At 32.3% G+C, this 14,050-nt stretch overlaps 2 protein-coding genes across 3 annotated transcripts; one reads left to right on the top strand and one right to left on the bottom strand.

The window, feature by feature from the left end:
* The first annotated feature begins 2,606 nt into the window (after positions 1–2,606).
* LOC137826857 (protein DETOXIFICATION 41-like) lies at positions 2,607–5,878 on the top strand. Of its 2 annotated transcripts, XM_068633006.1 has the most exons (8): positions 2,615–3,035; positions 3,331–3,875; positions 4,514–4,600; positions 4,678–4,734; positions 4,810–5,048; positions 5,134–5,252; positions 5,349–5,435; positions 5,533–5,878. In XM_068633006.1, the coding sequence occupies exons 1-8, from the start codon at positions 2,709–2,711 to the stop codon at positions 5,605–5,607; spliced, it is 1,536 nt and encodes a 511-aa protein (XP_068489107.1). In that variant the 5' UTR covers positions 2,615–2,708; the 3' UTR covers positions 5,608–5,878. The 2 variants fall into 2 exon arrangements, with proteins under 2 accessions (XP_068489106.1, XP_068489107.1); XM_068633005.1 differs by having other exon boundaries at positions 2,607–3,035; positions 4,678–5,048.
* A 2,270-nt stretch (positions 5,879–8,148) lies between these two features.
* On the bottom strand, positions 8,149–12,823 carry LOC137823986 (polyamine oxidase 2-like). Its single transcript, XM_068629392.1, has 10 exons — positions 12,484–12,823; positions 11,615–11,730; positions 10,951–11,039; positions 10,736–10,849; positions 10,501–10,588; positions 10,274–10,359; positions 10,077–10,179; positions 9,539–9,636; positions 9,014–9,443; positions 8,149–8,800 (listed from the first exon to the last, which is right to left on the bottom strand). The coding sequence occupies exons 1-10, from the start codon at positions 12,521–12,523 to the stop codon at positions 8,495–8,497; spliced, it is 1,470 nt and encodes a 489-aa protein (XP_068485493.1). The 5' UTR covers positions 12,524–12,823; the 3' UTR covers positions 8,149–8,494.
* Between the last annotated feature and the right edge of the window lie 1,227 nt (positions 12,824–14,050).

Here is a 14,050-nt window from a genome sequence, read left to right as displayed (position 1 = left end):
TAAGAATATCCTGAATGTGTAGATCCATGTGAGGTCTATGTGATTGTTTTATGTTGGAATTTGAAGAAAATTGAATAATTAAGAAATTGATCCATTTAATTTGGTTTTCTCTTTTGATTTAATTGTGTATACTATAAAATTTTATTTTCATTAGCTTACCCTTCTTTTCTTGTTGTGTTTGAATTACGATGATTGTACTATATACATGAGCAGATAATCATGTAAGTGTCAGATGTTCTTAATGACTTTAAGATATTTTGAATCTTATATTGTTAATATTTATATAATTATAAATCATAATCATATATTAGAAATGTTTTAAAAAACTTCAAGCTGGTATAAAAACATCATTAAATTTTCTATATTTACTACATGAATAAGTTTTCTATATTTACCTGGAATATGAAATGTGCAATTTGTAGATTCAATTGTTGAATCATGTGATAATATAAAAAAACTAATTGTATATTTAATAGTAAAATCAATTTTATATGTTGGACAATAATTAGTTTATAAATATAGTATTGACCATCATTAAGTAAAGTAATCTTACATGTACAAATGGTTAAAGAAAAATTAATCACTCACGAGAAATTTTTAGATGTCTGCAGACAAGTTTAACATATTGGAACAAGTTTACTTGATTTTGAAAAAATATTTCTGGCTGGATTTACGTTAATATAATTATATAACAAGAAAATTACTACTTTTATGGATCAAGAGATTTGAGTAATAAAATTATTATAAAATATTGCTGCAATAATATCAAGGTTGAAATATGTTTTTAATTTCTTTAAAATTAACAAGTTTTAATTTTAGATTTTATAAATTTTTCTCTTTGTTTTACATTCCGAGAAATTTTAAAATTAATGTTTTTAATTATTATAAAATATGTGAATTTTAAATATTTGTCGTTGATTATCATTCCTCTAAAATTTCAAATAGCTATTTTTAATACTTAATATTTATTTTTTCAGATTTTAAGAATTTTTTTAAGTGTTATACGCTGACATTATATCATAAAATTAGTACATATAACTTGAAATAATCATTTAACCTTTTATTTAACACGTTAACTAATCTTATAAAATAGTAGGGATAAAAAATAATAATTTATGAAGGAACGAAAACTATTAAAACAAATTAAACGAACCATAATTAAAATTTACTCATTTTTATAAAATTAAAAGCACATTTAATCCGTATAACAATTACCTTTTCCTTAATACAAGTTTTTTATATTATTAAAAATGAGAAGAAATAAATTTTGGGATATAGAGAATATATATTATTGTATTGTTAATAATTATGTTTGAAAACTATATTTCACATTTAATAAATTTTACTGCTAAAACTACTTTCAAATTATGTAAGAAAATATTTCTTAATTTTTTTTGCGAATAACTTAAATAGAAAAATAATGAAGATATATTGCTAATATGAAAGTTTATATATTATCATTTAATCAAGTGTTGTTATATAAAAAAAATATTAGAAATTTTATAACAATTATTTTCAAATTTGTATAAAATATTGTTATTGATTAATAGTATAAAAGTTTTATTGACATTAATAGCACAAACTTTTAGCACTTACAAATAACAACACATGAAAAATTAAACCCCTAAAAATATATTTTAATTCTCTATCCAAAATGAATGAGGGAAAATTCTTATACTTGAGAAAAACATTAAAATTTTAAAATATTTTTTGTTACTGTGTCATAATGATGGAAGTAAGTTAATGAATTAAAATAATAAATTCTGTAAATGTCTTACACCAATGTTAACACAATATTTATTTTTATTGATAACAATGGCAACAAATGCACAAACAATTACTCAGATAATGTATGATTCATGCATCTACATGTTGGCAATACAAACATTATTGCAATACACTCAAATTTTCCTTTTAAAGGAAAAAGACAGGACCTTAAAACCCCCCTCCAAAAACAACCCACATTAAATATACATTATTAAAGTGAAAGTTTGTATACTATTAATAAATTAAAAAATATTAAATATAATTTCTTAAGATATTTCTTGTAAAAGTTAGTAACTTTAATATATATATATATATATATAATATTTATAATGCAATGATGCTGTAAGCAAAAACTTTATAGCATCCCATCTAATTATGAGGTGAAAAGGAAGTAAAAAAAGTATCTTTAATTCATACCATTTTGAAGAGAAAAATGGATGAAAATGGAATGACTTTGTTAACCATTTTTTTCTTTTTCACTCTCTCTTTCCTTTCACTTCTTTTTACTCTAACAGTCCATTGAAGACTTTCAGCTGCTTCATGGCGGAAGGTCAGTTCTTCTCATTTTGAAAAGATCACATTTTTTGTATTGTGTACATATTAATAAAGTGCCAGCTTACCTATCTTTCAAAAGGGTAGAAATTTGTTTTTTATTGGTACACTCGAGAGAGCCATCTAATTATTTATCAAAGGTGACAATATAAAGATTCATCTTTTTAAGTACAAATATAGAGATACCATATGCTAGCATTATCTACTTGTCCATGTAAAAGAGCACGTGGATACAACTGCAACACAAAACACTGTGGAAGGTTAGCTGCATAATCTTTGGTGGAACAAATATTCCACTTTTCCACATGCATATATAACTTCTTATTTGCAATGCCTCACTCCATGCACTCCAACTAGTTGTGATTTGTACAGTAGTGCACATAATAACCATGGGCTCCGTGGACTTTAATGACACTTTGGAGCACCAACCGTTACTAGTGAGGCTTGACTCAAACACACAGATTCAAAATTTGTCATCTGAGGCCATTGAAGAATTCTTAGGAGATAGGCCTATTGCGTTGAAATGGTGGTCAAAGCTTGTTCTGTGGGAGTCAAGGCTCCTCTGGCTCCTCTCTGGGTCTTCTATTGTTGTGTCCATTTTCAATTATATGCTAAGTTTTGTGACCTTGATGTTCACTGGGCATTTGGGGTCTCTAGAGCTTGCTGGGGCATCTCTAGCCAGTGTTGGTATTCAGGGTCTTGCTTATGGTATTATGGTATGAGCACTACTTGACACACTTTTGTGAACATATTTTTTTTACTGGTACAAAATTAGATGCAATTTCATAACTGTTATTGACATTATTCTCTGATCAGAATTGAAGTTGGACGTAACAATAGAACAACATCATTTTTTCTTCTTACTTTTTATTTAACAAACTTCACTCATGTTTGTGTAGTTTTAAACTATATAAAGTGTATTGCAGAGTAAGAGTATGTATGATACTATTATTAATTGCCTTTTCAATTATATGCATATTTTTTATGATTGCATATATTTTGCTTAAACAGTTGGGGATGGCAAGTGCAGTGCAAACTGTGTGTGGGCAAGCATATGGGGCAAAAAAGCTTGGAGCAATGAGCATCATATTGCAAAGAGCAGTGATCTTACACATTGGAGCAGCAGTGATTCTTTCATTTCTGTATTGGTTTTCTGGGGATTTTCTGAAAGCCATAGGACAGTCAGATAGCATAGCAGACAAAGGCCAAGTGTTTTCCCGGGGACTTATTCCCCAACTCTATGCATTTACTATAAGCTGTCCAATGCAGAGGTTCCTCCAAGCGCAGAACATTGTGAATCCTCTTGCATATATGTCAGTTGGGGTGTTCCTTTTTCACATTCTTCTCACATGGATAGTTGTCTATGTTTTGGACTATGGTCTTCTAGGGGCAGCCCTTAGTCTCAGTTTTTCTTGGTGGCTTCTTGCCTTTTTGATTGGCCTCTACATCATATTTAGCCCAACATGCAAGGAAACCTGGACTGGCTTCAGTTTAAAAGCCTTCAGTGGAATGTGGCCTTATTTCAAGCTCACAGTTTCTTCTGCTGTCATGCTATGGTATGATTCTATGACTGTATGTCAATCTCTCCCTAGTTTTAACTTTTACATACATTCTTTTATACATAAATGAGTTTTAATTTCTATACACCATTTACAATTGTTGACCAAATGAAAATTAAGGTGGCCATAACTTCTAAAGTACTCCTTCTATTACTTTTAACTCTATATCTCTGGTTTTTAAAGTTGAAAACAATACTGATTACTTTTTTTTATCATTTATGCTCTTACTTTTCAATTAACTTTCATTTATATATTTATCGTGATATAAAAATGAAAAAGATTAAAAAAATCTTATAAATATTTTATTAAACTCAAGAAAACTTATTATGTTTTAGTTTGTCTAAAATAATCTTAAAGGACACTTTAACAGAAATTGAGAAAGTAGCTTTAAAATAAGTAAAATCACTTTAGAAGTTAGTGTATGAACTATCTAGTACATGTGTAGATTTCAGTTAAAGAAACTAAAGTATTTTTACTCTCAGCATTAAAATCTTCATTCTTTATTTTATACATAACTAAAATTCTCCAAATACCTTTCAACTTCTATCCCAACATAGTGTTACTCTGCATAGATACATGATTATTTACATAAATTTGTTCTACTAATCTAATCTAAAAAAGGTATCTTAATGTAGTTTGGAGATATGGTACAGCCAGGGACTGGTGCTTATATCAGGACTCCTCTCCAATCCCACAATCTCACTGGACTCAATTTCAATTTGGTATGTTAATAGATAGTCATGGAATATCTTTTCTGGTTTTGTGCCTAACCATAACCTCTATCTTAATGTGCTTTCAGTATGAACTACTTGAACTGGGACATGCAATTTATGTTGGGCCTCAGTACAGCAGCCAGGTTAGCAACAAAACAATGTGTTTTTCATTCCAAAAACTGTCAAAAGTTTGCTAATGGTATGATCCATGATTGCAGTATCCGAGTGAGCAATGAATTAGGAGCATCCCATCCAAGGATAGCAAAATTTTCTGTCTTCGTAGTGAGTGGAACCAGCATACTCATTAGTGTGATTTTCTGTTCGATTATTTTGATATTCCGGGTTGTTTTGAGCAAACTTTTCACTTCTGACTCTGAAGTCATTGAGGCTGTGTCTCACTTGACTCCCTTGCTTGCCATTTCTGTTTTCCTCAATGGCATTCAACCAATACTTTCAGGTAATAAAGCCATAAAAGGTACACAAGCATAGACACCAACTTAGGTTTATTCCTCCTATGGTTAATTTTTCTTGGAAAATTTCAGGGGTGGCAATTGGAAGTGGATGGCAAGCAGTAGTGGCTTATGTAAACTTGGGTTCTTACTATTTTGTTGGTCTTACTGTTGGATGTGTTCTTGGCTTTAAAACTTCTTTAGGAGTTGATGTAAGTTTGGAACACTTCTGTCACTGATTCATCCAACTCTCACTTCTTAAGTTTGTGAAGAATAAATTTCATGCAATGTATTTGTAATTTTTATAGGGTATTTGGTGGGGAATGATCCTTGGAGTTCTTATACAGACAGCAACTCTAATAGTTCTGACTGCCAGAACAAATTGGCAAGCAGAGGTAATCAAAACTTCACACTAGTAACATCTTATGTGTTACACTACATTATTGCTTGTCACATGAGAAAAGATGTGAACCAAATCTTAATTCTTTTCAGGTTGAAAAGGCTGTTGTTCGCATCAAGAGAGCAGCAGAAAATGACACCTTAGATGAACTGGTTACTGACTCATAGGCATTCATCTTTTTTCTTCATGGCTTGGTAGGAATGCATCTCATTTGAATGGGAATCTGGTGTAGGGGTACCAAAAGGATGTTGTTGATGACTTTGTTCTCTCTATCAATCTTCTCCTAATTTTGAGAATCTAATATGTAATAATGAAACCCAAATTTCACTGTCAGCACAAGTATGTGATACAGTTTGTGTTTAGATGTGTTTGTAGAATTGATCTTGAATCAACAAGATTTTATAAAAGCAATGTTAAATAAACATGAGTTTGCAGTAACCTGACTTTTGTTTGGATAAAAAATTTGGTTGGTTAATGGAAAATTTGGAATTTTAGTTACCAAAAGTTATTTATATTTGTGTACACGCCATGTGGGGCATGATTGTAGAGTACCAACCATTGCTTCACATTCTCAGATTCCAATTTTTTTTTCATCTCTATCCTAATAATTGATAATGCCACTGAAGAATTAATAAAGCATAGGCCTATGTTATTTTGTCCATTTCTTTCAATTATTTTCTTGCTTTTCGTCACCTTCATGTTTAGTGCGTTCAATTAGTCTTCGAAAGGTTTAGAACATTAAAAACTACAGCTTGTGTCTCTAAAATATGCACACTTATAGTTAACTACCTTCTTCTTTTTTATAAGTACATGTAAGATAAAAATAATATAATTTAAGTTTTTAATAAATTAAAATCAATTTACGCATATCAATTTAAAATTTTGGAATTTTTTTATGAAAGAGCTTTATAAAAAAGTGTATAAATTGACTTTAAATTATAGAAGACATTTAACTAATTTTTTATTCACGTGCAAATACTTATGAAAATATTTGTTTAAATTCAGCCAAAATTCATTAATTGATGGTAGCACATATAACTTTATATTGAACATATATATCAATTAAAGAGCAAGGGAATATTTAGTTAGCAAATACAGCATATTTTGTCCAAAATAACGCTTTGTGGTATTTTACTGTATGAAAAATTGCTTGCGTATATAACTTGGTTATTAATTTTGTCAACTTCTTATGGTTAGAAGGATGTTTTGTTAAGCTCCTAAATAGATTACTAAATTTAATTATGTGCATAAATTGTTTTTATATAATGTAAAAATAATTGATTTTATCATTTTTACTTTTACTGGGACCTATATTGAGCTATAAAGGCGACCACCACCTGAACGTTACCAATATGTGAGATACCTTTTTTTGTATAATTTAAAGCTGACGATTAAAAATATCCTTAGACCAACCATTTACTTTATAATTTATCAGACTGGGAGAGTTACTAGTCATGAAAATGTGGATAAATTACTATTATTATTATATTTTTTAACACAAAAAAACATCTCGCGTCATTTAATAAATAAATGCATTGATTAAAATTATTATGTGTAAAGATGCTACATCGTCTTAATTCAAAAAATATTTTTTTTAAGTAAAAAATATTTTTTTTTTAAGTAAATCAATAACTTAGTAATACTTGTCATAATTTAATTAAAATATTGAGATAAAAAAAAGTAGATCAGTCATAATAAAAATATATTAGATGGCATAGTGTTTGAAAAAAAAATGATTATATATATACAAACAATTAATGTTTAGATTCTTTGATCAAATACATCTAAATAAAAAAAAATAACATTTATATAAGTAATAAACTTCAATACATAATCTAGTACGAGAACCTAATAAAACTTAAACTTAAACTCAAGAATTTAAGTAAATCCGTGGAAACTCTATAAATTCAACTCGTAAAAGTTTACTTCTAATAAATAATATTTTAATAATACAATTAATTAAAATAAATAAGTCAATAATATTAAAATAACTATATTTAATAATAAATGAGAATCATATAACTTCAAAATTATCCCAAATAAATAATTTCACACAAATATTATAAAACATAAGTTTTTTAAAGTTAAATTTGATCCACACATACCTTAAAAAAGACATGAATTTAAAAAACGAAATATTATAAAACTAAAAAAAAAAATCTAAATCTCTGCCTACTATGCAAAATATGTATGCAATTGTCTGCGTTAATCGGACCTCCCCCAACCATTTTCAATTAAAAGAAAATCTGCAGAAGGAAAGAACAAAGTCCCTATCAAAAAACCATATTAATTGGTTATTTGCTTGAAACGTTTGTATCCTTCTTGGTGGTGTTTTCTAACCACGCAAAACACAGACGACCACTCAGTGGTGACAGCAATGCAAACGATTGAGACTGACGACCACTAACACAACCACGAACAAAGACGAACGAAACCACAAACACAAACTGACGACAACGAACAGAGAGAGACGACAACAACGAACAGAGATTGGCAACCATGAACGTAACCTTAATGTGAACCCTTACGCAAGCAATAAGATCAATCGTTTTGGGTTATAAAAAATACCCTATGAACTCGCCAACTTAGCTGCAGACTTGCAAGTTCATCAAGTTAGCTTCCGATTCTATAAACCTGAGTTTGCTTTTGATTCTACCGAATTTGCTCCAAACTCGAGTTTGCTTCCAAGTTAACATGGAAAGGGTGAGTGAAAACCTAAACTCAGAAGAGTTATCGAATTAACTTGCAAGTTTGATAATCATGGGATATCCTACTGGTCTACTCAATGATTGTGTGAGATTCTACTACGATAAAATAAGTCCTAAAAAGAATAGAGCTTTAAGACAGCAAAGCAAGCTGCAATGTGTCAGCAATACATACGACTACAACTATATGTTGGCGCATGTCTTTCCAAATTAATAATTCATTTCTGCGCATTCATGAGATTTATCAAACTCTAGGAGTCACGGCACCTCCCAGGTATACATCAAGAGTTGAACACAGCATTTGACAACAGATGGCACGCAGAAGGGGGGTGTATAATGCCTTCTGAGATTACAAACGCGAGATCTGGAGTGGTATGACTGAAGCGTCCTCTCCCAATACCGGCTGGAACAAATCTAGCTCCCCATATCGCTCCAGGACACGCATTCTGCAGTCCTCAGCAGCCATCATTCCAGTAGAGAATGCACCATGCACAGACCCCGTATACAGCATACTTGTTGCTTCCCCCGCAAAGAATAAATTATCTACAGGGACCCGTAGCCTCTCATACAGATCATGTGGTTTTCCAACTGCATCGTAGCTATAGGAACCTAACGTATTAATATCAGTACCCCATCGAGACACAAGATACTGAATCTGCATAATTCAAACAAATTACATCTCAGAAACACCAACCGGTAGTCAAGAATTCAATTTAACCGTATTTGAAAATTGTCAGAATATTAGTTTAGGAACTACAATGAATAAAACTCAAGAGTCCGCCACCTAAATAAATATGGATTGTATGTAGCTTTTATTTTTCTTGCACAGTAAAAACGTAATATAAAACATTAGAATTATCAAGGTTACCGGTGAAGAAGCATCTGGAAGGATCTTTTTGAGCTGCATGAAAGCGAAGTTAGCAGCTGCTTCATCAGACATTTTCTCAATGTCTTTGGCCAGCTGCCCAGCAGGCATGTAAACAAGGACAGGACGACCCGTGGCCTTGTGCAGATTAAGAAAGTAGCTGCATCCATATGATGTCTCTGCAACTACTCCTAAAAATTCCACATTTGGCCAAAAAACATTTTTAAAGTGTAAAATTATTTTATTTTCAATCCCAACTCCAATATCAGAAATGGCAGCTTCTTTCCAGTCTGGTAGCTTTGGCTCAAAATGTATGCTCTTTGACTTCAGCACCCCAAGCGGCACAGCAACAATAGCGGCGTCTGCAACAAGTGTTTTCCCATTTTCCACTGTCACCTTTACTTCATTATGTTGCCTAACTATTTTTGTTACCCTGAGAAGATGTATTATCAATGCATTAAATTTAGTTAAGGAACATAACTGGGGTCACAGATTTCCAAAACCTAACTTCAAACTAATATTATATACCTGTGTCCAAGGCGAATGTCAAGACCCTTAGCTAGGGTATTTATAACAGGCTGGTAACCCCTGACCATAAGACCATGACCACCAGGTAGCAATACTTCCTGTATGCAGATAAAAAGGGAAGAACAAGTTACAGACCAAAAAGTTTGATGCGTGTGATAATTAACAGTTAACTGGCAACATGTGACTAGGATCACCATATGAAGCCACTTATCCATCTCGTAATGCATCCTTTAATCTAATATACTTTACAAAACAAGTGTAAATGGCACACCTTGTAATTTAACCTCAAACTCAAACCTTTAGGGCATAATTCTGGGTTTTAAATTTTACAACCAACATTTTATTCTAGAACTACAAGCATATATATATATATATATAACTACAATAGACGGCTGAAAAGGAAAAAGTTTCTCATTTCACTTCAGCCCCCCACCAATCAATGATTTGTCGTGCAATTCAAATTTCAATAGCATCAGCCATGAAATGAACATATAGATAACGGAACCCAAACATCTCGAACTGGGTTTTGTCAAATTACCTGATCCCAACATTTCAGTGATATGGCATCAGCATCTGCAGCAAACCAGCCCTCCAATCTGCACAAATACCACTGCAGCACTTTGTGGGAAAGCCCTTCCAACCTGCATCAAACAGAGAAAGTTAAATTATACATTACTTGTGCTTCAAGAAAATAAAAAAAATGGCAATTAAAGAATGGCATATGCCAACAATGACCTCAATTCCGGTTTTCTTTCAAAAACAATTTTAAGTGCACGAAGTATGGACATGTCTTCACTGAATTCATCTCTTACTTTGTTTGTCTGCATTAAACAGGGTCAATCTTTAGAGTTGATGCTCTTAATAAGTGGAATCATTGATAGAATGAATCAGAAAAGCAATGTATTCCAGAAAATTTGTTTTTCCAATAATGAAAATTCAATATATCAGATAAACTGACTTGCCTCTTCTAAAATCACTTCAAATGTTTCACCAATTTTTGCTACCAACTCCTGGGGAACTTGATTGCCATCCATATCAAAAAGTGCATAGCTGCAAGAAGTTGATTGTATTCCGTAATGTCTACTATTCGGTATAAGCAGAGGATAAATCGAAACATACTCTACAGTTGTCAATTAATCATGGAAATAAAGCAGAAATGGATAGTTTATCATTTAAATATAAAAGATAAAATTTTACCTTTCCAAATCATGGTCATAAAGGACAGAATTATCCTCACTTGTACGGTAAAGAGGTAGTCCCAGCTTCCCAATCAATGGAGCAAGTGGATTCTCCTTGCAAACTCCATGCAACCTGAATCATTGTCTGCCACTTTTAATACTGGTAAAGGGAGAAATGCCACATTCTTGTCAATGTGCAAAAAGAAAAAGGAGAGCAATGAGTGTGAGCATTACCATGATGCACCCAGGTCAACAGGAAAGCCAAATGAGTAATCAGTGTGAATTCGGCCACCAAGTCTTTCCCTAGATTCTAAAAGAACAACCTGACAGAAAGGTATAACAAGTAAAAAAGTGTGTATGATCAAGAGGGAAAAATTAAAAAAAAAAAAAAAGGACAGGTTGCCTCCCTTCATTTGCTAAATATATGCTTGCTTGTTCTTGTCACTTTCTGGAATTTTTAATTTTCTACAATTCTGCAGGTTTTTTTTTACCAATGTACAAAAAAATCCAATTCGTATCCAAGTGAATTTATCCCGGTATCCTGGTAACCAGGATAGTTTCCAAGGAATTACAAAAAGTTTTCATGTAAGCAACCTTACCTAGATGTCGTCTCAAAAATGAGCCACAACATAACACAGTGATAGACCAGTTTAACATTTTTCCAATGAAATAGATTGCAATTAACTTTAAACTTCTGAGGGATGCAGAACGAGGTTCACACAGAAGAATTAATTTTTATTAGTTGCAATCCATGCAGCAAATCAGAGACACGGATCATGCAGGTAGCCACAAGCACGACTTGGATAACATATCAATAATTGAGTATTAGAGTAGCAAGCAAGTCCAACATACTAAAACTTTTATGCCAGATAGTGAAATATTTTATTTGCCTGAATACCTGAAATGAAGCATCATGAAGTGCACGTGCAGCAGCAATCCCAGCCATGCCACCTCCTATGACAATAACAGAAGGGGACCTCCCCTGCTGTTTTTCAACATTTGCACAGCAAAGGCCTACAAGGAAGGAGGGGAGATCTAAGTCCATTTTAGCATATACAAAGAAATAGATGCAAACTTCAGAAAGAAAAAAAAAAGATAATTCTCAGATGCACAAGGTTGACACAAGCAATGCTCAGTTTGACTTTCTGCGTTTATAATTCGGTGGGAAGACCCAACCCATTGTTTCCCTTTCCCAATCGCACTCAATATTCAGCACTAAAAACACCATCAGGATCATAATCTTTATTTGTAAGCACTTAAGCCAGGTTTTGTCTGAAAAACAGTGCACAACCAAGATTTCCACCGCACAATAGCGGTTTTCTGTATTATCTGCAACTTCCCACAACATCAAGGAACGCGACGAAACCGTGCCTACAACCACAATCTAAAACCTTGCAATTGAGAGTAAAACCCACCAAAAATATTAGTCATCTACAACCCTAAGATTTCAATCTTATTCCGCCAAAAAATACAAGATAAATTTTGAATGTTCAATTGCTAGACCCAACCATACCAGCCTAAACCTAGATCTACTAGAAAGTTCAAACTCCGCATGCACGCGTTAACATTTACCCTTTCATTCTATAACATGAATTTGGTTAAAACACATTATTACTGTATTGTAAAGCAAATTCCATGCAAATGCAGTTATATCTACAAAACGAAATCAAATTAAACTGGAACTGCAGACACGATAAACAAACAAAAGCACAAAAAATATATTTAAAAAAATTGAAAAAACAGCATGATGATGAAGAATTAAGAAACCTCTGCGTAATTGATGATTACTCTTGAATGGGGAGTCCATAGTGAGACGGTATGAGGAAATTACGATGGAAATTGGTTTTAGCGTTGGAATTGAACAGAGAAAAAGGGGATTGGGGTGAAAAATGGAGGGTAAAAATTAAAAGAGAAGTGATGAAGTGAAAGGAATTGAAATTGGCGAATAAACGGAGCTTCCCAAACCAGCTCATGCAGCTAATTTTGCAGAGGCCAAAGGAGCGTTCTCAGCCGGATCGGATCGCCAGGAGGAAGAAGGAGGAGGAGAGGAACCGTGAGGGTTTGGTTTGGAAGAAAATGGAGAGAAAGAAAAAGAAAAGGAAAAGAAAGTTTATATCATAATAATTTCATTTAATGACCATCATGCCCATGCCACGTGTCTCGCTACTCCTTTTTTTTCACATAGGTACATTATGAATTTTCCTATTTCATTAATTCCACACAAAAATTACCTTTTCCACCCATTTTCTCTCTCTTTATCTTTTATTGGCACTGAATTTCTACAATTTAAGTTGGAAGGTCATTTACAAACGTACCATTTATCATGATATAACGGTCGATTTTTTCCATTTTAAGTAAAAAATTATCATGGAAAACTTGCTCACAAACTTGGTGTCAAAGTTTTGAAAAACAAGTTTAGAACAAATCTCAATATGCCATTTGTGCATCCTTCTTTTTTCTTTTTTTTACGGTTAAACCTTTTTGTCCTTATATAAAATTCCAACGGCTCTTGCTGCTGTAACTACCCAATCACAATTAGGGATTAATAGCCACAATTTATGTGATTTAAAAAAAAAAATTGTCTTAAATTTGTTAAAAAAATATGTAATTTGATATTTTTTTTAAGATTGACATGAACGACGTTAATGCACACATGTTAGAATGTATTTGAACACATTTGTCTTTTCTTATTTCACAATTTCGAACTTGAAATTCAATTCTCCATTTTTGAATTTGACTCCAAATCCTAAATAATCGACCTCAACATCTTAAAACCTCTCACATTGGTTGAGAATAAACCTAAAAAAGGTGTGGAAAAATTCAATCTCCAACGAAACATTATTAGGCTTGGCACCATAAACGGTTGCACGTTCCAAACACTCTGATTCGTCCTCTCTCACCACTAGCTTTGCCACAAAAGCTGAAATAAATAAAAAATAGTTATTAGCGAACAACGGACATCTAAGAAGAGGAATGAAAGAAAGAAAGAAAGAGAAGGTTAAACAGACAGGATGGAGGGTAGTTGACGGTGGATTGAAACCATAATTGGGCTTGGCAAGCTTGAGCAGGAATTTATTGTACACTGAAATTGAAGAAGAACTGCTTCAAACTCATAATCAGAGTCAACCTCATGAGCAACAAACATTTGTGACTCTTCTACTTCCATATCTTCTTCCTCGCTAACATAGGATTTGGTTCAAATGTCAAATCACAGTGCCATGATTATTATTGTTATTTTTATTATATTTAATGTAAATAAATGTTTTGTGTGGTTCAATTTCGAAAACCATATATGAACTTGGAGGTGGTCTTGCACGAGAACCAGTTGGAAAAG

Source organism: Phaseolus vulgaris, chromosome 8 (genome assembly GCF_000499845.2).
Source record: "Phaseolus vulgaris cultivar G19833 chromosome 8, P. vulgaris v2.0, whole genome shotgun sequence".
NCBI lineage: Eukaryota > Viridiplantae > Streptophyta > Magnoliopsida > Fabales > Fabaceae > Phaseolus > Phaseolus vulgaris.
The sequence above is the reverse complement of the archived record's forward strand: the minus strand, read 5'-3'. Positions and strand labels throughout refer to the sequence as shown.

Excerpts from the sequence above, each read along its gene's own strand:
- LOC137826857 (XM_068633005.1), top strand. The coding sequence starts at position 2,709 with ATGGGCTCCGTGGACTTTAATGACACTTTGGAGCACCAACCGTTACTA. Across the intron at positions 3,876-4,513 it reads TCTTCTGCTGTCATGCTATG|TTTGGAGATATGGTACAGCC; the intron begins GTATGATTCTAT and ends ATCTTAATGTAG. Across the intron at positions 5,253-5,348 it reads AAACTTCTTTAGGAGTTGAT|GGTATTTGGTGGGGAATGAT; the intron begins GTAAGTTTGGAA and ends TAATTTTTATAG.
- LOC137823986 (XM_068629392.1), bottom strand. The coding sequence starts at position 12,523 with ATGGACTCCCCATTCAAGAGTAATCATCAATTACGCAGAG. Across the intron at positions 11,731-12,483 it reads TAATCATCAATTACGCAGAG|GCCTTTGCTGTGCAAATGTT; the intron begins GTTTCTTAATTC and ends CCTTCCTTGTAG. Across the intron at positions 10,180-10,273 it reads GAAAGAAAACCGGAATTGAG|GTTGGAAGGGCTTTCCCACA; the intron begins GTCATTGTTGGC and ends TGTTTGATGCAG.